At 34.6% G+C, this 22055-nt stretch overlaps 2 protein-coding genes across 3 annotated transcripts; both read right to left on the minus strand.

Annotated features, from left to right (window-relative positions):
- Window positions 1–3548: 3548 nt before the first annotated feature.
- LOC104224101 (uncharacterized) lies at window positions 3549–7684 on the minus strand. Of its 2 annotated transcripts, none has more exons than XM_070145736.1 (5): window positions 7408–7684; window positions 6788–6832; window positions 4947–5366; window positions 4111–4263; window positions 3549–3757 (listed from the first exon to the last, which is right to left on the minus strand). In XM_070145736.1, the coding sequence occupies exons 3-5, from the start codon at window positions 5323–5325 to the stop codon at window positions 3690–3692; spliced, it is 600 nt and encodes a 199-aa protein (XP_070001837.1). In that variant the 5' UTR covers window positions 5326–5366; window positions 6788–6832; window positions 7408–7684; the 3' UTR covers window positions 3549–3689. The 2 variants fall into 2 exon arrangements, with proteins under 2 accessions (XP_070001837.1, XP_009773977.1); XM_009775675.2 differs by lacking the exon at window positions 7408–7684 and adding an exon at window positions 6964–7345 and having other exon boundaries at window positions 3550–3757.
- Window positions 7685–7801: 117 nt separating this feature from the next.
- LOC104224100 (scarecrow-like protein 13) lies at window positions 7802–11994 on the minus strand. Its single transcript, XM_009775674.2, has 2 exons — window positions 11897–11994; window positions 7802–10007 (listed from the first exon to the last, which is right to left on the minus strand). Exon 2 carries the CDS (start codon window positions 9767–9769, stop codon window positions 8141–8143), a length of 1629 nt encoding a protein of 542 aa, XP_009773976.1. The 5' UTR covers window positions 9770–10007; window positions 11897–11994; the 3' UTR covers window positions 7802–8140.
- Window positions 11995–22055: the final 10061 nt, after the last annotated feature.

The following is a 22055-nucleotide window of genomic DNA, read 5'->3' on the forward strand; positions in this document are numbered from 1 at the left end:
GTCTCATATTTTCCTATTTGAAGTATTTTAAACAATCGTCAAAGTAGAGGAGCAAAATTGCACTTTTTCAGAAGTACTTTGACACTTGGAATTCACCTAGTTCATGCTGGAGCTACGTTAAAGTCTTTCATATGCATGCAAATCATCCTCTCACAAATAATAATATGTCTCTTTCTATTTTGGACAATCTCAAATTATTTGATACAATTTTATATAGTTTTAACAAATAACAATTACGTCTTAATTCAAAAAAATTGTGATTAAAATGCTAAAAATCTAGGAACGATCAAGGCAAAGCAATGACTATAGTTCATTAGGTCGTTTTTGATGATCCATAAAACTTAGGCGATTTGGAGCCCGTCACCCGAATTCATGAAGATAGTGTAAAAATTAGCACACGAAAAATCGAAAATCGTCTTAAATTCTTATTTTATGGTCCTAATATGCTAAAAACAAAAATTATCATGGCGTAGCAATGACTAGTGTTTATTTGTTCGTTTCTAATGGGCCCATAAAATTTCAAGCAACTCGGGTCCGGGCGACAGACCCATTCAGATGGCTAGGGATAAAGCACACGAAAATCTGGGAATTAGACGGAATTCTAGTTTTATGGCCCTAAAATACCAAAAACGAGGAACGGTCATGGCGAGGCGATGGATAATGTTCCTTAGGTAATTTTTGATAAGCCAGCAAAATTTTAGACGATTCGGGTCCGGACACCTAGATTCATGTAGATGGCGTGGGTTATACCATACGAAAATCTTGGAATCGGGTGAAATTTCAGTTTTACGGCTCCAAAACGCCAAAAAGGACGAACGTCATGGCGAGGTGATGACTAATGTTCCCTAGGTCATTTTTTATGGGACGACAAAATATTAGGCGATTCGGGTTCGATCGCCGAGACCCATGCAGATGGCATGAGCTATAGCACATAAAAATCTAAGAATCGAACGGAATTCCAGTTTTATAGCTCTAAAACGTAGAAAAAATGAGAAACGGTCATGGCGAGGCGATGACTAATGTTCCCTAGGTTGTTTTTGATAGGACGACAAAATTTTAGGCGATTGGGGTCCGATCGCCTGGATCAATGCAGATGGCGGGGGCTATGACACATGAAAATCCAGTAAACGGGTGGAATTCCTGTTTTATGTCCCTAAAACGCCAAAAAACGAGGAACTGTCATGACGAGGCGATGATTAATGTTCCTTAGGTCGTTTTTATTTTTTTTTAAATCAACCGTTGGCTAACAGTGAAAAATTAGTAAATTTTTTTAAAAAAAAAAACTAAAAAAAAACTAAGGGTATCTGTGCGGTACCTTAAGGGTACCAATTGGACTGATTCTAAGGGTATTTTTTCGGTTCACTACCCCTCCCTTTCCCCCTACCCCTACCCCCTCCTTAACCAGATCAGGACGGACAAGTACTGGTACTGGTATGAACCACGTCGATTTCAGATACTCCCCCCCCCCCCTAGACAAGCTTAGTTTTGGGGTCATGCAATACGAGTTTATATTTATATGTATCTTTTCGTATGTATTGATATATGCTGATTTTATAGAATTTTTTTCACGGAATATGATTGGCCTAAATTTTTGTAGGTCCATAGGAAACAATTTTGTGACCAATACTCATTGCTTCGTCATGGCGTTTCAGGGTCATGAAATACAAATTTATGATTATATTCACTTTTTCGTATGTTAATGTAGAATTTTTTTATGGACTTTGATTGACCTGGAATTTTATAGGTTCATAAAAAATAACTTAGTGACCAATACTCATTGCTTTGCTATGACTTTCGAGTTCATTTTATGGTGTTCTGGGTTCATGCAACATAAGTTTTTGATTATATTCATTTTTTTGTGCGTTAATGTACATGATGATTATATTGAATTTTTTTGACGGATTCTGATTCGCCTGAAATTTTGTAGGTTCATAGAAAATAGTTAGTGACCAATGCTCGTCGTTTCGCAATGACTTTCGAGTTCATTTTATGGTGTTTCGGGATCATGTAACATAAATTTATGATTATATCCACTTTCGCGTGTACATGCTGATTTTGTACAATTTTTTTGACAGATTTCAATTGGCCTGAAATTCCGTACGCTCACAAGAAACAAAGTTACAACCTTTAGTAGATAAGCCGGAGTTAACTCATGATAACTCTTAGCCCTGACTTCCGATGAATGGAAAGTCTATAGTTAGGCAGTGAAACCTTGTACATCATAGTGACCAATATTTATTGCTTCGCTATGACTTGCAGGTTTATTTTATTTCATTTTGTGGTTGTACAACATGAATTTGTGATTATATCCATTTATTTTTATCTATTAGTATATGATGATTTGTACTAATATAACTTTGCAATCATTTATTAGTATTGTGAGTGAACTCATACATATGAATTTCAGCATAATATGTTGGAGCGAGAAACTCTACGTATGTGAAACTCCAACATTCAACACAATGTGCTAAGTTTGAAATATTACAATTTAAAATTAAAATGAATGTACCCGGAAGTGCTGTAAATATATTTTTGCGTTATTCTCCCAATTGACGGATACGAAAAATGTGTCAACTCACGAATCAATTAAATTAACAAAGTTAAGTGTTTCCATTATCTGACACATTTACAGCTTGTTTGGATGGTTGTTACTATTGTATTGTTCCTTTAAATACAATGTTTATTTTGATGTTACTTAAATTTTATAGTATTGTATTGTTAATTTCGTCGTTACATAACGACAAAGAGTGTCGCTTTATAGAACGACGAATTTAGTGTGGTAGTGTCGTTACCTTGCTTTTTTCTCTTATCTTGCTCTTCCTTATTATTAAATAATCATTTTTTATCCTTTACCCTACTCTTTTATATAATAATTCTACTCCATATTCTATTTTTCTTAGTAATATTACAAGTTTATTCTTCATATTGTCAGTTATGCGTGTCTAACGGGCCGGGTCAGCCCGTTTCAGGACCGGCCCAGACCGGTACAAGGAGGCCGGGTGGGGCTGGGTTAAAGGGGTAGGCGGGTTGGTCCGTTTACTTAAATCCTACCGATTAACCGGACCAGTCAAACTCGGTCAACCCAAAGCCCTGTAGAACCGGTTAACCGGACCGGTTTAAAGGCTAGATTTCAATTTTTTTAAGGTTTTAGAGTCTAAAGCAATGTAAAACCTTTGAATTTACTCTTTTTCGTTAATTTACTTGTTGTTAATTGTAAACCTTTCAATTTGTAAGTTTGAATTTTGAAATAACGGTAGGACTTGCAATTTATAAATGCAATTTTTTCCATCTTCATTGTATTCTTTATATTTTTACTTTATATTAATATAAATTACAATAATTATACAAAATACAAAAAAAAAAAAAAAAAACACTAACCCAGCCCGGCCCGTTGTACCTGTAACCCAGCCCGGCCCGGCCCACCCGTTAGACACCCTTGTTGTCAGTGCATAATATCATGAAACGACGACGAACGATACAATCTATCCAAATATTGTATTCAGCAAACAATACAATATAATACAACACAATACAATACGATACATTATGAAATGATATGAAATAACAATCCAAACAAGCTTAATGTTATTATAGTCAACAACAATGCAGCTAATATGGAACCAAGTTTGAGCTTTTAAATTTAAATAGGTACTTCAGTTCTAGCAAAAAGAAAAAAAGAAAAACATTCTTCAATTTGCATTAAGCGCTCGGGCCAGACGTTTAACATCAATTAATCTTATACCTCGTCGCAATGTACCTGAAATATCAATTAAACTTGAGCAACATAGAAAGACAAGAAAAAAGACATGAAAAATATGTATTGAAACTTAATCTCTATAATATCCTTCTGAGTTGCCCAGTTGGTCTCGAGGGTGGTCATCCATACAGATGAACTGGGATCGAATCCCCCTTTAATGCCTTTTAGGTTGAGCATGTCGCACAGGGTTTGCCCAGTGCGATTTATATCCCTGTGTGATTTGTAGACTATTACACAGGGGAGGTTTACCCAGTGGCACAAAGTGCTCGCTACAGATTGCTCACCCGAAGCACCCGAAGGACAGAGGCTATGCAGAGGTTGCGGGTTTCCCCTCTTACAAAAAAAACACTTACTCTCTGTAGTAATATTGTCATTTGACGTTAAACCTGTCCCAATTTCTTGATTGTCCCTTGAAAGAGAATTCAATAGTCGAGCAAGATGTCTTATTTGATATAAAGGCAGAATATTTGGACTTCTCTGCACTTTATTCATCCTTTCTTCTGCTCCTATTCAATCACAAAAACAAAGCTGAATCTTAATGTCTAACAAAATCATTGGCCTTAACAACGACTCAGCAAAAATGGCACCAAATATCTATCCGGGGGGTCAATGAAACGGGTAAAAATCATAAAAAATAAAGACTGAAGTTTCAATAGAGAAAAAAAAATTGTTAAGCGGCTTCTAAATATTACTATGTGATTTTTTCTTCTCTGTCTAAGCCTTGGTAGACAGATTTAACCACTACCAGTACGGTGGGAGGTAAGAGGGGGATCCAGGATTTGAAGGTCGGGGTACACTTTTTAAATTCAATCAAAATCAACTTTATATACTGGATGCTCACTACTAATATATCCTGAGTCGAGGGTCTATTGGAAACAACCTCTCTATCCTCACAAGGTAGGGGTAAGGTCTGCGTACACGCTACCCTCCCCCGACCCCACGGTGTGGGATAAGATTGGATATGTTGTTGTATGCTCACTACTAATATATCACTATTTTATAAAGACATATATATGTATACATGAAATTTTTGCCAAACTTTATGGGTGCCCCTCTCGGTATAGCATAGGCCCGTCTCTGGAGGTAACAGGTATGCCGTGAAATAGTCGAGGTGCATACAAGCTAGCGCAGATACCACTGTTATTAAAAAACAACTAATCAAAATATACTTATTCTATACATAACATACCTTGGTGCAATGTATAACTTGATGCAGCTGATTCTTCTTGTGATTTATATGATTCAGGACAGAATGTAGCCTCAGATGATTGAACCCCAAGTCCTGAAACAGGAACAATTGCTTGATTTTCTTCTTCATTTGAATTTCCACCACTAGTACTCTCATAATTTTGACAACTTGAAAATGAATTATTCAAAACTTTTTGCCTTCTCAATTGATAGTTTCTTCTACGTCTAGCTAAATGTTTTTCCCTCTCCTCAAGACTCATTGTTTGCCTTCTCAATCTATCGCGAATTCGACGACGCTCTCGTTCTTTTTCTTTTTGTACATTGCGCCAATTCTTTACAATGTGCCATTCTTTAGTTTCAGATAACTCTTCAGTAGCCATTGAACTATGTATTCATGCAGTTTTGCTCCAGCCTGATTGCACTGCAACAGAAAAATTTATGCTTCAATCAGTACAAAAGAGACAGAAATCTTTAATGTTGGAATAAAATAAATCTGAATAGAGTATAGCCTTTGGCAAAGTGATCAAATCCAGTATGTGATGTGTAGGGTTAAGCGCACGTCATGAGTTCATACTTTGCCGCAGATAAAATGAATTTGAATAAAGTATAGCCTTTGGCAAAGTGATAAAGGTAGAAGGAGCTTGTACGGAAAAACCTTTTGTATAAGGTTCGAATGGTGAATTGAGGTAGAGTAGACCGATAATTTTGTAGTCATATTTTGTTCTACAAATGCTAACCAAGTGATACATTGGGGCCATGGGTCATGAAAGAGGTTGACCCCCGTCCTCCTTAACTATGTATGGCTAATGAACTCCTTGCTTTAGTCGGTTCTTTTCCTTCTTTGGGCTCGGGTCGATAGTAGCCTTTACTTTTTGGTTCGTCTTCTGCCACCACCCGTTTTTTGGTTCCCATTAGGTTTACCTTCTTCACAGGTCGACCCCATGTGTGGGTTTAGGCGCACGTCATGAATTCAAACTTTGCCGCAGATAAAGGACAGTGATTACAGCACTGACTAGTGTTAAGAAAGGCGAAAAGCGCAAAAAAGCTCTAAGGTCTGTTGGGGATTTAAATGCAAATAAAGCGTGGACTTTAATGAAGAAATGCGCAAATAGAGAAAAACTACAAATATACATGTGTAGTTCAAGACTGATATCCTATAAGCATGAACACCAAATATACGGACAAAAAATTGAAACAAATTTACAACAAAGTGAAATATCAATTGTTTAGTGTCGTCTCTTCAGGATACGTTTGTTAGTCTATGTTGGGCGGACTCTCCAAAATGGTGCCGCATCCGTGTCAGATCCTCCAAAAATATACTATTTTTGGGATTCGACACGCACGCAGCAATATTTTCGAAGAGTCTGAGCAACATAATTGTTAGTAAAGAAAAGTATGTCGTAGAGCCTTGATAACAACATTAAAGTGCCCGCTAAGCGAGGTGAAGCGCTCAGCATGTTTTGAGCCTTATTTCAGGGCTTAAGTGTGCTTTAAGTGCGCCTTTGATAACACTGGCAGAGACAAAGTGCACTTTTGTATCGACTCAATCACTCTTTTTGTCTAGTCGGCGAAACCGATGAACTACAAAATACCATAAAATTTGACATGTAACTAATCTATTAAGAGGATTAGGTGAAAGATAAATGTACTAGTAAAAGAGAAAAGTGTTATATCATGTTTAATATCATTGAAATGTAAAAAGAAATACAAATTATATAAAGCTCGTAGCAGGCTATGATTTTCTTTACTGTACTAATAATAAATAAACCCTACATACATATGATGCAAATGTCAATACCAGACACCGAATGAAAAACCAAAAAAATAAATAAAAAGAATTACCTTAACTCTATATCCCACGTCCTTAATCATCCATAACACACAAATCTGCAAATAAACACAGAAAAAAAAAGACTTTAATTACTGAATAATCACGAAAAATCCAGGGGGGGAATTCTTTATTTGAAAAAGCTCACAATAAATAAATAAAAATTAATTCTTGATAGGGACTGAAAGACCTATCTGTGTTAATGGTGACTGAAGAGAGGGATTTGTAATTTCAGATTTAAGAATAGATAGGAAAGAAAGCTGAGCTGTTTTCTTTCCTTAATAGAAAAAAAATACAAACAAAATCTTTTAAACGCCATTTTTGGTTATTTGTTAAAGGTTTATAAAATTAACAAATTAGAATTTGCCACCTTTACACAAAGGGAACAAAAAGATCTGTTTTTATGCGAAATTTAGGGATGTAGATCCATTTGGCTTGCTTTTTACATTTGTAACTGACTAAATCAATACTCAGTCCTCATCTAAATTTTGTATTTAGTAAAATTTAATATACATAAATTGCTAATATTGCCTCCCAAAGATTAAAAATATAGTAAAAGTGTACAAAAAATTCTAGCCAAAAGATTAAAAAAATTTAAAACTAATAAAATGATAAATAAATAAATTAAAAAAACCTTTTATGCAGGGTGGGGCGGGGCAGACGCGGGTGTGGATGCGGAGCGAATGCAGGTGCAACTGCTATGCGAGACAGGGCGGGACGGGTTAAAATTTTGCTGGTTAAATGAAAACCCGCCCCGCACCCGCACCACTTGCCATCCTATCAACAACCTATGCGCCAAGTAATTCTATTCACCACATGGACACATGGAAAGAAATCGCCTAGTCTCACATATGACCAGTTGAGCTGTGCAAAAGGTGTTGCACTTCAGCACATCTGTTTTCTTGTTCGTTAACGTTGTTTTTTCGTGTAGAGCAAAAATACATTTTTAGCCCAAGGTGGCAATCAATCTACACCATTTAAACTGCTAAAAGAAATGTACAACTAAAGAAAAGCATGCAAACATAAAGGGAAACAAAAAACCAAGAAACCTTGTACTCAACTAGAAGAGTCTGAAACAGGATTTCATGTATACAAACATTAGCAGATAGAGCTCAAGATCTATATGAGAAAAACCAATAAACTTGGAGAAAAATGACAAAAACCAGATGTTGAGACATGGAATCTATTTTAGACTCGCGATATTCCTCCCTGTGCTGGCATGTAAAAACCTAAGATTTCATACTCCGAGCTCTGTATATGAAACGAAAAGGGTTAAAAATACACTCTTCTAGTCTTCAACAAAAGATAAACGTCGAGATCATATGGCAAAAATGTACAGATGTTTGACAATAATAGGCAACAAGTTGTCATCTCCAGGCAGAAGAAGTTGCTAAAGCTCTATTTTTCCATCCAAGGTAGAGTGCCCCTTCGCTTTCTGCAAACCTGTAATTTGGGCTGTACTCCTTCAACATATCGTTGATGGTCTCACCAACTGATGGACTCAATGGACATGGAGTAAATCCGGCCATCATAAGTCTCAACCTCCACTTTCCAAAAAGTTCGTGCCTTTCCACTCTGTCGGCCCCCTCACATGCTATTATGTTGACAACGTCCCGTGCGACACAATGCTCCTCTGCACTGATCCGCTGCTTGTCATCCCTAGGGCGAGCTGCATCAATTGATTCGAACATTGCTGTATAGTAATCAAGAGTTTCACGGAACCTTGGAAGGAAAGGGGCGGTGTTGGTGTTTGATTCTTGTTCAGCTAAGGTCACAATTTTGGGCGACAAACTCTTAACTAGCCTTAATAGGCGGTCTCGATGGTTGATCGTGCTTACGCTCTCGTCTGGCATGTGGTGCAGCATGTAAGGGAAGTTTACTGCCAGCGCTTCTCCACGCCTAACATGAAGATTCTCTACTTGGACCTCACAGCCTGATAGTGCAGCACCGTGGAATTCAAAAGGTACTCCGCATGACTTGGCAACTTCTGCTAGCCTTTCGCCTACTAGCTGAAGTCCTCCACCTCGTGCATGAGCTGATTGGGAATCATCAACACCTGTGATGCGGACAAATGGGGGTCCACCAGGCCGACGAGCAAGATCGTGGAGGAGGAACATCCACTGACTTCCCTGTGCAATCTGAAAATCAATAATATGGATTCTGTTCTCATTCGTCATGGCTTCCCTGATGACGACATTTGCAGACATATAAGCAAATTTGTAGTATGGGCACATGTTATAGATGACTTGCATATAAGATAATAACTCCAAGCTAGTCGGTTCTTTGCACTTCAATTTTTTGTATATGATGCTTCCTGACGACAGTAGTCGTGCTCTAAGCCCTTCCAACACATATGCACTCAATCGTTCCATAGGTTCCCCAGAGACTGACACCCTTTGCTCTAAAATATTCATAAGAATTTCAGCAGTTGAGATATCAGCATCTGACACTGCTTCAGCACAGGCATAGAGCAACTCTTTCAAGTTCAAGCTGGGCGCCATGTCCAACACTTGGTTCCACCTTGTCAAGGAAGAAGGTTTCGAGACCACATCATTAAAGGAGCAACTGCAGCTGTCGTCAGTATCAGATTCAGGCCCCAGTAACTTATTCTCCAGCTCCCGAAGCACATGTTTCAGGTCACCATCATCAACTCCTGAACACCCACTGAAAGGTGAACCACAAGTGTTGTTATCAGAGGAGTGATGCAGATCAGACATGTATGACTGTGAACATTGCGGCGAGAAGGGACTCCTGTTGGAAGAGACACTTAAGGCAGTAGGTGAATCGTATACAACATAGTCAGTAGCCGGCAATGAGTCCAGAGTGAAGAAATGTTCATTCTGTGTCTGAAAAGTAAACTGTGTCACTGAGCTAGTATTATTGCAATTGTTGTTCTTGAAATGGTAAGGGGCGTAATATTGCTCAACTTGCTGCATTGGCTGATTGTATAATCCATGGACGCCACCAGACATTTGAGGTCGTTGGGATGCTTGCATCTGGAATATCAAAATGACTAAGAAGATGAAGAGTGATTTCAAACAACCGTTTCGGAGGAAAGCTATCTTAGTGAAGGAGGTACATCCAGATTAGCAAATCTCTCTCAACTAAAAGTGGTCACAATATCTCTAGGAGTAGCGCTTCTTTCAGCAGCGAATGACAATGTTAAATCTGAAGAACTCGAGAAAGATTTGCTACTCCGTGATGTGTCAGCAAAACCTATATAACTAACAGAACCTGCCAAGAATGGGATGCATGATCAGTCAAAGCACATACTAATTAATAATGATGCTCTTAAGCTAAGAGAACAATTAGAAAGGATTATGCCGAGAAAGTATAAATGAATGCACATCTACTTATGAAAAAGCAAAAAAGAGCAAAAGCAAAATACGAAGACGCTCATGAAAATGGGCAAGACACAAACTATTATCATCCATCTTGGAAATCATTCTCCGGATAATAACATCCAAGGGTTTCTAAACTTGAAACATAGTTTCTACATCCCGGAATTGCAGAGGACTCATCTCTAATAACATTCCTTTCTCTTCACCAAGACATAATTTCCATATATAGCAATAAACTACAATAGTTAAGAAAAAAATTAACAATCCCGGAATCGCAGAGGATTCATCTCTAATAACATTCCTTTCTCTTCACCAAGACATAATTTCCATATATAGCACTAAACTACATTAGTTAAGAAAAAAGTTAACCAACCCAATCTCTACGAAAAAAAGGAAAAGCAAGTACATCCTTAACGGCCTCTATTCCTGACGTGAACGGCCGCTTTCTTGGAACTAATTCATAGGCCTTCTTAGAATTAGAACCCATTGAGGGGGCCTTGGCCCGGGAACGGGACAGTGGCCGAGTAGTCAAAAGCGGCAGACTGTAAATCTGTTGAAGTTTTTCTACATAGGTTCGAATCCTCCCTCTCCCACTTGTTTGTTGTAGATTTCAGAGAAGAGAAAAGAGGCATTCGTAAGCGTAGGAAGGCCAACCAAGAGAAACTCTTTCTTTTTCCTCATTTCTCTTGAACTATGAAAGTTCAATTCATTTTATAGCCATACAGAGAAACTAGACATATTAGGCAGAAAAAAGAGAACACTAAAAAGAGGCCCTACATCAGAGAAGTCTCTTTTTGCAGCTTCTAATTAAGGGAAGAAAAAAGTGAAAATTCAATATAAGTAACTCACATCTAGAAAAAAAAAAATAGAAAAATAGCAAATGCACTTGGAGTTATACTCAGTCTTTAACTTTCAAATACTAATTGCAGTAGCAAGGTTACCATAGAATCAGAAGCATATCAAGAAAAAACAAATACCTCTCAATTACAATGAACTAATCAGCCTTTATTAGCTTATTTAGAGAAAAGGTAATACAAAAAGAAATCCCTTTTTTTGTGTACAAATCAAATGCCTAATATCAAATTTCCTTTTTTATTCACTGGATACTTCAACTCAAGAGATAAATCATGAAATCCATGATAAAACTGTAATCATGGAAAGCTAGCTTGAACATTAAAAAAAGCACCCGGTGTACCCCCACCCCCCTCCCCAACCCCCCAATTAAATGGAAAAATAAATAGGCAATTAAAAAGAAGATCAAAATAAGACTTGAAACAGAACTAACAGAAGGAATGAAAACCACAGAGACCTAAACAAAAAACTATGATAAACTAGAAAACAAAAGAATAAACCTAAAAGACTTCAAAGATTAAACCTTTCCTGATTCCATGAATGAATTGAACATAAAAATCAAATCTTTATGCAAAACAAATAGAAAAATCACTCCCCATCAAAATATAAGGAAGAAAAAGAGAAGGGAATTGCAATAAAACTCTTACCAACAACATAAAAATCAAAACTTTACACAAAAACAAATTAAAAAATCACTACTTATACACCCCCATCACCTCAAAAAAAAAAGGGAAAGAAAGAAAGAAGGGAATTTCATATAAACTGCTAACATATAACAGAATCATTCATCTTAAGATGTTTTCAAGATAAACACAAAACCTTAAACCATGAATAAAAAAAATCAAGACTTAACATAAAAATAAGGAACTACTCAAGACCAACAAAAATTCCTTAACCAAATCAAAGAAAAAAAAAGATGGTATTACAAACCTTGAAAATTCAGAAGAATGTATTTACTTTTGTGATTTTTGTTCAAAAGGGAGAAAGAAAGAGCCTGATGTCTTTTGCTGATTGATGAAACTAAGAATGGAGTGTTAGGTACTACTCTTTTGTTTGTTTATATAGTCAAAGAGTTGAAAATAGAAAAATAAAAATACCCTCATTTTTTTAGAATAATTACTTCAAATGCCACTTTCCACAAATACATGTAAACTTACAAATTTACTGTCTCTATTTGATTATCGTACATTTTTTTTTGTTTGTTTAAGAAGAATATTCTGTCCGCGTTGAATTACACAAAGTGAGTGATGACACCTCAAAGTGAGTGTTACTTTCTCCTTTTTTCCTCAGCCTTTAGATATTTTTTACGGGAGAAATAAAAAAATAGTCATATTTATAAGTGGTGATTCAAAAATAGCCATAATTTTAAAGTAATCGAAATTTAGCCGTTTTTTATATAAAGATAAATTTGAACGAAAATACTGTTCAAAATCAGAAAAATACTCCAGTATAATATATATTGGAGCTCCAGCATAAGTATACTGGAGTTTCAGTGTAATATACCGGTCCAGCATAATATGCTGGAAGTTCATATACAGGTGCTCCAATCTCCAGTATATTATGCTGGAATTTTCTGCGTGTTGGAGTTGCAGCATAATATGCTGGAAGTTCATATACAGGTAATGATGTACGGTGGGTCGGGCTGGGACCGGGACCGGACCGGGCCCGCGGTCCTAACGGGCTAAACGGGCCTGGTGGGCCGGTCCTTAATGGTGCAAAAAGCCCGTGGCGGGCCGGGTATGGTAAAAAAGCCCACGAGCCCGGGACCGGGCCGGTCTTACCGGGCCTAACGGCTACTTTTTTAAAAAAAAAAATAGCAACGATCAAAAATTAAAACTATAGTCGTTGGGCTGCAATTTTGACCGTTTGGAAGTTTAAATGATGGCAGAACAAGCTTGGGATGCTGCTTCGCCCGGAAGTGGTGATGAACAAGCTTCTTTTCCACCACCACCAACGCAACCTCCTCCGAACCTTGAAGGATTTATAAAATTTGTTAGAGATACAATGTAGATTATGGTGTACCTTGTACTTTGGCATATCTTCTTTTAGTTTTTTTCCCCTTTTAATGGTGGTATTAGTACCTTGTTGTGCTCATTCCATTGGGGGGAGGAAGACTAAGAAAGATATACCATTTTTGGTAATAAAAATTATAAGACATGCCCTTGAATATCTTTTTGCAATATTTTTTTGTCTTTAACTTGCAATTATTTATAAGCTATAATATATATACATAACATACAATATATACTACAAGAAAATATATAAGGGAATATATATACATAACATACAATATATACTACAAGAAAATATATAAGGTAATATATATACATAACATACAATATATACTACAAGAAAATCTATATATATATACTACAAAACAATATAAGGTAATATATATACATAACATACAATATATACTACAAAAAAATCTATATATATATATATATACTACAAAACATTATAAGAAATTATATTGGGAAATATATATACATAACATACTATATATAGTATACTATACTAGTATACTATATATACTACAAAACAAGATTTTTCAAAATTCAAAATGAGGGCCCCGCCCCCAATGACCACCAACGGCCATATTGCACAAATAGCCGGGTTTTTTTTCAATTTACAAAACTAACCTTCTCTAACACTATAAATACCCCCTCTCTCTTCTTCATTTCAATACTCAATACTCATTTCTCAATCTAAATTTCTCTCAATCTCTCAATCTCCAATTTTCAAGACTTCAAGTCTCAATCTTAATTTTCAAGTTACATCATGCCTCGTTCGGAAAGAGTGCGCTTATTTGTTTCGCACTACTATGAAGTGCTTGAAGAAAATGAAGAAGGCCAAATATTAAAATGCAAGAACTGTGGAAGAGTCTTAAATTTTCGTTCAGGGTGTACCACATGCATTTTAAGGAGGCATATAACGTATTGTGTTGATGGTATTTATCCGCAAATTCGTCTCTAAGATATTTCAATAATTTGTGTTATATTAAAATTATTAGACGTATTTATGCTTCATGTTGTACTTTCTTATTAATTTATTATGCATGACAATTTAGTTTTACTATTGTTTTGTTATTTTACTTTTTCGTCAAGCACTTTAATAATTAGATTTCTACATATATATTATATATTTTTTTTATATAGCCATGATATGGTTTACAAGAAATTGCCTTAAACAAAAAAAATTAAAAAAAATGCCCGGAAATAAAAGAGCCTGTTAGGCCCGCTAAGCCCACGAGCCCGACCCGTTTAGCCCAGGACCATATGGGCTTAGGCCCGTCACGGGCTGGTTCCACCCGTTGAGCCCACGAAGCCCGGGACCGTGAGGCCCGGGACCGCCAGAGCTGAGGCCCGCTAAGCCCAGACCCGTTAAGCCCGGCCCGTTTGGCCCATATGGTGGGTATTTTTGAATGTCCGGTCCGAAATCTGGCTAGCCCGTACTATTTTTACATTTTTTTTACCTTGTACAGTACTCCCTCGGTCTCTGTCTCATATTATCAATCGTGGTTACTAAAAATAATTATCTCAAATTATTTGTCATTTTAAAAGTTCAAAATCAAATTAATTATTTTTTTCCTTTTTTATCGTTAGTAATAAATTTCCTTGAAGACTACAAACAACTCAATTATGAGTAAGTATTAAGTGAAGAGATTATATCTTAAGATATAAATAAGAGTAAAATAGTCAAAAACTTGTTCTATTTAATATATTTCTTAAGGAACGTATAAAATAGAAATACGACAGATAATTTGAGACGGAAGGAGTAGTAAATATCAATAATATTTTTTTCCTTTTTCTTTTAATTTAAAATTTATTGGCTAGACTAATTCGATGTCACGTGTATGGTTCACTTAAGGAGAAAGCATCCTACCAAAAGTTCATCTATATCCGAAGCTCTAATCCAAAGTTTTTAGTAATTAATAATAGAGGGATCTAATCTATCCAACATTCTGATCATAGTATTCAGTTGGAATAAATATCGAATGTTTAAAATAAAAATGTGCCACATTACATCTAGGGGAGATTTACAAAAATATCCATTGGTCCATTTCATTTTTGGCCTCCAGTACTTCATCTGATTACACGTTTGCAAATTGTGGAACAAATTCATAACGAGTAAATTTCACTATTTTAGAACGAGTAACACATTGTACTATTATAAAGCGCAAATTAATCTAATATCAGATAATTCCATTGATTGCGACTAATTAACACCTCAATAATTGTGTCTGTTTCAACTGTCTGACTCAAAAATAGTTTAAATTACAAGATGCTAACAAAGCAAATTCAAGAAGCTAAAATTTTCAGTGAAATTTTATGACTTATAAAACTGGTCAATTCATGATGAATTCTCATAATATTAATATTTATTTGATTTGGTATGATGGTCGGTGGAGGACTTAGGATTTGAAAGTAACGGGAGCACCACTATCAAATAAAAATTTGAGCATTTACAGGAGCGGTATCGAACCCAAACAGCACACTAAGAAGTCGTTTGGTAGAGTGTATTAGAGAAAATAATGCATGCATTAGCTTTGTGTATTAGTAATACTTTGTTTGGTATACTTTTTCCACCTATGTATAACTCATACAAGTATTAGTTATATACTCTATTTGGTATTATCCTATGTATAGCTAATACATAGAAAATTATGGTATTAGTAATACCAAGGCTATTAATGCATGCATTAGCATGATTAAAAACAAAATTGTCGTTAAAGTCCCTTAAAGCTAAAGAATATAGAGGGCATTTTTGTAAACAACTAATTTATTTAAAAATTATGCAATACATTTTAATTTGTAATACATCACACCAAATAATGTATAAAAAATAATCTATGCATAACTAATATTTGCATTACTAACCCATGCATTCTAATCCTTGTATTACTAATATACTCTATTCAGCATTATTCTTATACACTCTATCAAACGGCCCCTAAAAGTCAAGTTGTACCCCCAAATCGATCAATCTAGCGGCCGAAATTTTAAATCTTAGGGTATCATTCAAAATATATACATGTTATTTAAGTTTTATACACACTCACACACACACACACACATGCACACACACACACACACACACACACACACACATATATATATATATATTCACTTTTGTTTTTAGTTACCTGATGATAAGCTATAATTACGTATTTTAGTCGCTTATTACACTCTAATTTACTGCACTTTAATTGAGTTTGAGCTTTAATCGCTAGTGTTTTGCACTAATTGTGTGTTTTATGCCTTGTAGGAGTGATTCCAATCTATGTAGATGCTATGGAATGAATTCAAGTTGCTCTGGAGCTTTGAAGTCTAAATAAAACCCCAAGGTTAAGTTGGGATCGTGTTGGGGATCAACGGATGATAGGGCAACGAAACAAAGAATCGAGCAGGCATATTGCGCATTGTCTAGTAAAATACTTATAACTTTTCTCTCAGAACTCCCTTTGTTCTCCACAATTTATTTTTGAAAATTTAATTCAAAGGGTTACAACTTTAATGTTTTACGTTTTTTCAAATTCCCAACAGAGCAGGGTGAAAAGTGCGTGGTTGCGCACTGACCGCGCATATGGGACAGAAAGTGTGAAAAGTGCGTGGCTAAGTGCATGGGCATACTTCCAGGTGCGCGACCGCGCACGTCATGTCCGGAAAAAGTGTCATTTTTCGCGTAGGAAAAGGTATAATTATTTGGATCCGACCCTACTTAGTATATATACATGGGAAAACGGTAAATTTGACGACTTTTTACACATCTTAGACCTGAGGAGGCAAGAACACACTGGGAGCAAGACGAAGAATTCTTCTACGAGTTTTTCATTTCCTTCTTCCTATTTCCATTATTGGTTATGAATTCTAGTATTGTAGTTATGCATACTATTATGAATAGCTAATTTATTATCTAGGGTTTTGATGGAACCTACTGGAGGATGATTTTCATGTTACATTAATATAGATTTGCTGTAGCTTTTTCTCTAATTGTTCAACTACGTTTATATTGTGGTTGGTTAAAGAGGTCTCAATCGAATGTGCCTATTTAGTGTGTATTACTCTGGAGAGAGTGCATATTTAGGTATTTATTGAACAACATCGCTCCTAACGCATATGAGGGATCAATACGGAGGGTTTAAAGGTGGGATTAGGGATAACGAAACCTTGGTGCGATCCGAGTGAGCTGTACTTAATTCCAGCTAGCGTAATTCGGGAGAATATGTATAGTAAATTGTGGTAGTTACTTGGGAGAGAATTACAACATTCAGAGCGTTCATGATCGATAGAGAAAACTTAAGGCAATTTTATAGAAAACATAGCGGAAATGATTGCGACAATAGGGGAAATCATAACTCTAGACCTCAGTAATCTTGTCTCCAATCTTTATCCTTGTTAATTGATAGTTTTACTGTTTTTAGTATTTTTTAGTTAATTAAATAAAAATAAACATTATAATTAGGAAATTATTGGGACTTGTGTTTCTTAGCAATATTGAAGAGTTGTAGTTAAGTCTTAGTTCTCTGTGGGATTCGATTCTGGACTTGTAAACCGGATTATATTTGCAATGACCGCTTAGTCCTTTTTATAAGACATAATTGGGCGTGATCATTACCGGAGGTCAGTGAATCTCCTACCTACAGTGTTGATCTGCCTCTAATGATGATGTCATGAGTTGAGCTTAAAAAAATAAGTAAAAATTTATATATTTGACTCCAATTTATTTGTAACTTAGGCATACTTATTGTTGTGATAAGAAAAGTTTTGAAGTGCAAAAATAATTCGAAATATTAGACGAAAATAAAATTAATAAGAAACCATGGGCGATTGCGTACGCAAGTTAGTGGGGCCGGCCTGCAGGGGTTGGAGTACAATAAATGGCAATTTGAGTAAATAAGAGCTAAATGAAGAGCAATTTATAGTGGGCTCAGAAGACCGCGTTTGATTGACACTCGTTGGTTCCGGGAAGGTGCAACCAAACAGTCGTTACACTACATATTTCCCATATGTTTTTTAAGTGTTAAAATTCTACAAAATTTATCATTCTTTCGCTTTTGGAATTAACTTTATTTAATTTTACATATAAATTTATGTTTCGCGTCGAAAGTACTGAGTTCAGTTAAACCCGATAGATGTATGCTGCATCCGTCCCTGAGTAGAGCTATTACGATATATACGAGTTAAGTTCTACGCCTTAACGTTAAAAAATATTTACAATATTAGATCACTTAAAAGGTAACTCTATTTACATGGTAAGTCGCAAATTATAACTAGTTAAATTACACTAATGTTATAAAAAATTATTATAATGTTAGCATAGACAACTTGAATTTTTTTTTTATAATATCTCTGGATTTGAAATACTTTAAAATAGTAAAAAGGAAGTTTCTAAATACTGTAATTTTTTTTTTATCTCCACTTCCTTTGATTATTCTTTTTCTATTTCCTAATACATTTGCGAAGCATCATTTCATTCTGTCAAATGACAGTTGCATATATAAAGTTGACACTTGACAATATAATATCCCGTACAAATTTTTTCTAGCTTGGAATTAATATGAATGAATTTTTTTAAAAAGGATGACTATAAATATATTGCAAGTGACAAACAATTTCTAGAAGAGTCAAGGGTTTTCCAAATTGGAATAAATTAAAGTTTAATTTCAAGATAACTTTTGCCTTATTCTTTCCGTGCATATTGTCATTCTTGAAAATTCTAATGACCCATGCTTTGGCTTTTTTTTTTTTTTTTTCTAATATATTCAGTACTCGGAACGTTATTTGACTAATTTATTCTTGCTTTATGTAGAGTCATTAAAGAAGAAATCGTTATTTTATTATTTTTTTTATTTCAAGACTCGAACTCGAGAAATGTAATTAATTAAGGGTCGAACTTGAAATGATTTAGCCTACTTACTTGACAAGTAGTGTTAGTACTTTAGTTATTACTTGACACAAAATAAAATGTTGGAAAAAATATGTGAGTGCGTCAAAAGTTAATCAAAGATAAAAAGAATTGGAAAAATGATACAGTATAACCACTGTAAAAATAATAGTCGAAAAAATATATAATTTTTTTTGTATATTTATATATTATGTATGTTATATATAAAAATTATATAAATTTTATAAAGTTTTTCGGCTATTAGATATATATATAGTTTTTGGAGCGCTAAAAGTGATAATACTCAAAAAAAAAAAAAAAAAAGTCTTATCTGATCACAAATGTTAAGACGGTGCACAAAAGTTGTGATTTTGGTTGATAATGATCTTGATAAAAAAGGTAATTCAAGAAAGAATAAACAAAAGGGGAATCTTGTTTTTTTTCCTTTTATTTTAGTGTTTATATTGTTTTGGATTGTGATAAAGGCAGCTATGAATGACCCACGTCTCATTATCCTATACCATCTTCGAGACCTATTTTTTTATTTTTTTATTTGGAATTTTTACATTACTATGTCACATAGAAAATCCTATTACCCTTAATATTTAAAGTTTGACTTAATTACTTAGTATACTAAATTATAAATTCTATAACATAATGTATTTTAAGGGTACAATTAATGCAGCATATATCCCTCCTTAATTCAAGGTATCGTATATCCCACCCCTCCCACGTTTCTCTCTCCCAAACCCTCATCCTCACCCACGTTTATGTACTGTTATTAAACATAAAAACTTATGATTGTGGAAACATAGATTTGCAGCATATTGATGTAGAAGCACTTAAATCTTACATTGCAATTAGGAGCATCAACCGTTCAAGTTCTTGGTTACTGCAGTCAATTACCTTAAAAATCACTTGAAGGAAAGGAAGTACGTTTTTAAGGTTAAATCACTGAATTGCGTCAAACACTGGATATCAATAAGTTAATTTCTTCGTATAGTCCTACCAAAGAACTTTAGCTGGTCTAATTGATTGATTAATGAGATTCAAGTTCCTGGTAAAAATCTTGTGAACTGCAGTCAATTACCAATACTTTATTTCCCAAAAAAATAAAGACAAAGAAGCTCGTGTTTTAACTTCAATCAGCACCTGATTTGAATTTTCTGTTACTTCCACATCGAGAATACAAATAATCTACAAAATATCTACAAACTGGGTGTATTGAATTTTAATATCCCAATTCTCATTCGATTGTAGCTTAATTGGGATTTTCGACATAATTGTATTTTTTGCAGAAGATTTGTAGAAGTTTTAGTCGTTTTTGATATGTGAAAACAGAAAACAATGCATCTATAATCAAATACAAATAATCTATAATTCATCTACAAAATATCTACAAATTGGGTACATTGAATTTTTATATCCCAATTTCCATTCGATTGTAGTTTAATTGAGATTTTCGACATAATTGTATTTTTTTGCAGAAAATTTGTAGAAGTTTTAGTCTTTTTTGATTTGTGAAAACAGAAAACAAAGCATCTACAATTAGAATACAAGTAATCTACAATTTATCTACAAAATATTTACTGGGTACATTGAATTTTTATATCCCAATTCCCATTCAATTGTAGCATAATGGGATTTTTGACATAATTTTGTTTTTTCAGAAGATTTGTAGAAGTTTTAGCCATTTTTTATTTGTGAAAACAGAAAAGAAAGCATCTACAATCAGAATCCAAATAATCTACAATTTCTGCAATATGTCTTCTTCTTCTTCTTCTTCTTCTTCTTCTTCTTCTTCTTGCAATATGTCTTCTTCTTCTTCTTCTTCTTCTTCTTCTTCGAGTTTCAATTTGAAATTCAGTCAAAACCAAGTCTAATCTTCACCAAAACCCCTTAAAATTAAGATACAAACTCCAAACCATATTCTCAATTATTTTCAACAACACCCAATCCAAACAAATAATGATTTTTGAAAACCCAAATTTAAATTCAAAGCTTACAAGCTTTTTAATGGTTGTCAATGGTGGAATTACTGCTCTCTTTTCATTTGCTTTGTATTACTAAAATTTGCGATTGAGAAATAGAGAGAGATGTAGAGAGAATGTCGACGAACTGAGCTTTTGCAGAACTGATTTCTACAATTTGACTCGAATTTGTTGACGATTTTATCTTTTTTTTGATTTGTGGCTTAAGAAAAAATATCGAAGAACAGAGTTTTTGCAGAAAAGAGTCTATGTAATTTGATTTTAAATTGCAAATATAGGATTTGCGTTTCAAATTTGATATGAAGGTCGCTAAATCAATTAGAATATTCTGTTCTTGATTTGTAGCGCGCCTAATTGGGACGGAATCAGCTCCTAATAATTAGTATTTAATGAATGATATAATAATTGTAGAAAAACTGTGAACATGGCGGGTAGATATGAAACTATGCACATTTTTAGTAATAAGGATTCATATATGGTATAGGAAGGAAAAAGTCTCCTTTTTTTTGCTTCCCACTCGATATCCGATAGGCCACATTGAAGCACGTTTATATTTGAATTCGCGTTGGGTAGGGCCCCATTCGAGAGGACGCGTTCCCTACCAAGGATTTTTTTATACCTAGGGCTCGAACTCAGAACCTCTGATTAAGGGAGGAACAGCTTCATCTGCTGCACTACATCTTTTGATGGTACCATCTTCGAGACCTGATATTAGCAGAAAAACGAGTTTAGGTTATATATATATTATTTTTATTTGTTTTAGCACGTAATTTATCTTATTTTGAAAGTATAAATATCATATTTTAAAAAGGTTTACCTGTAGGTACCCTTTTAGTAACATATCAATATAAAAAATTCTTTACCATAACAGTATATATGCTTAATCTCCATAAAAATTAGAGATGAGTTTCTTAAGCCCATAATAGGAGTTTTATTTTTAAAAAATATTTATTTATTAGAACAAATATAATTAAGTATTTATCAAAAAATGGGAAAGCTAAATGATGTGCAAACCATGTGCTGGAAAAAAGTGACTAGGAATTCTTTATTAATTAGTGTGAGAATAAAAGAAATTGATTTTATTCAATCTCTTTCTCCCTTTCTCTATTAATAATCCAATTTTTCTCCCGTTTGAAAATGTTGAATAAAATTAATTCAGTTATATGAGATTTGTGTAGTTGAAAAATAGACGAAGGAAACAACCAACACAC

Source organism: Nicotiana sylvestris, chromosome 5 (genome assembly GCF_000393655.2).
Source record: "Nicotiana sylvestris chromosome 5, ASM39365v2, whole genome shotgun sequence".
Lineage (NCBI taxonomy): Eukaryota > Viridiplantae > Streptophyta > Magnoliopsida > Solanales > Solanaceae > Nicotiana > Nicotiana sylvestris.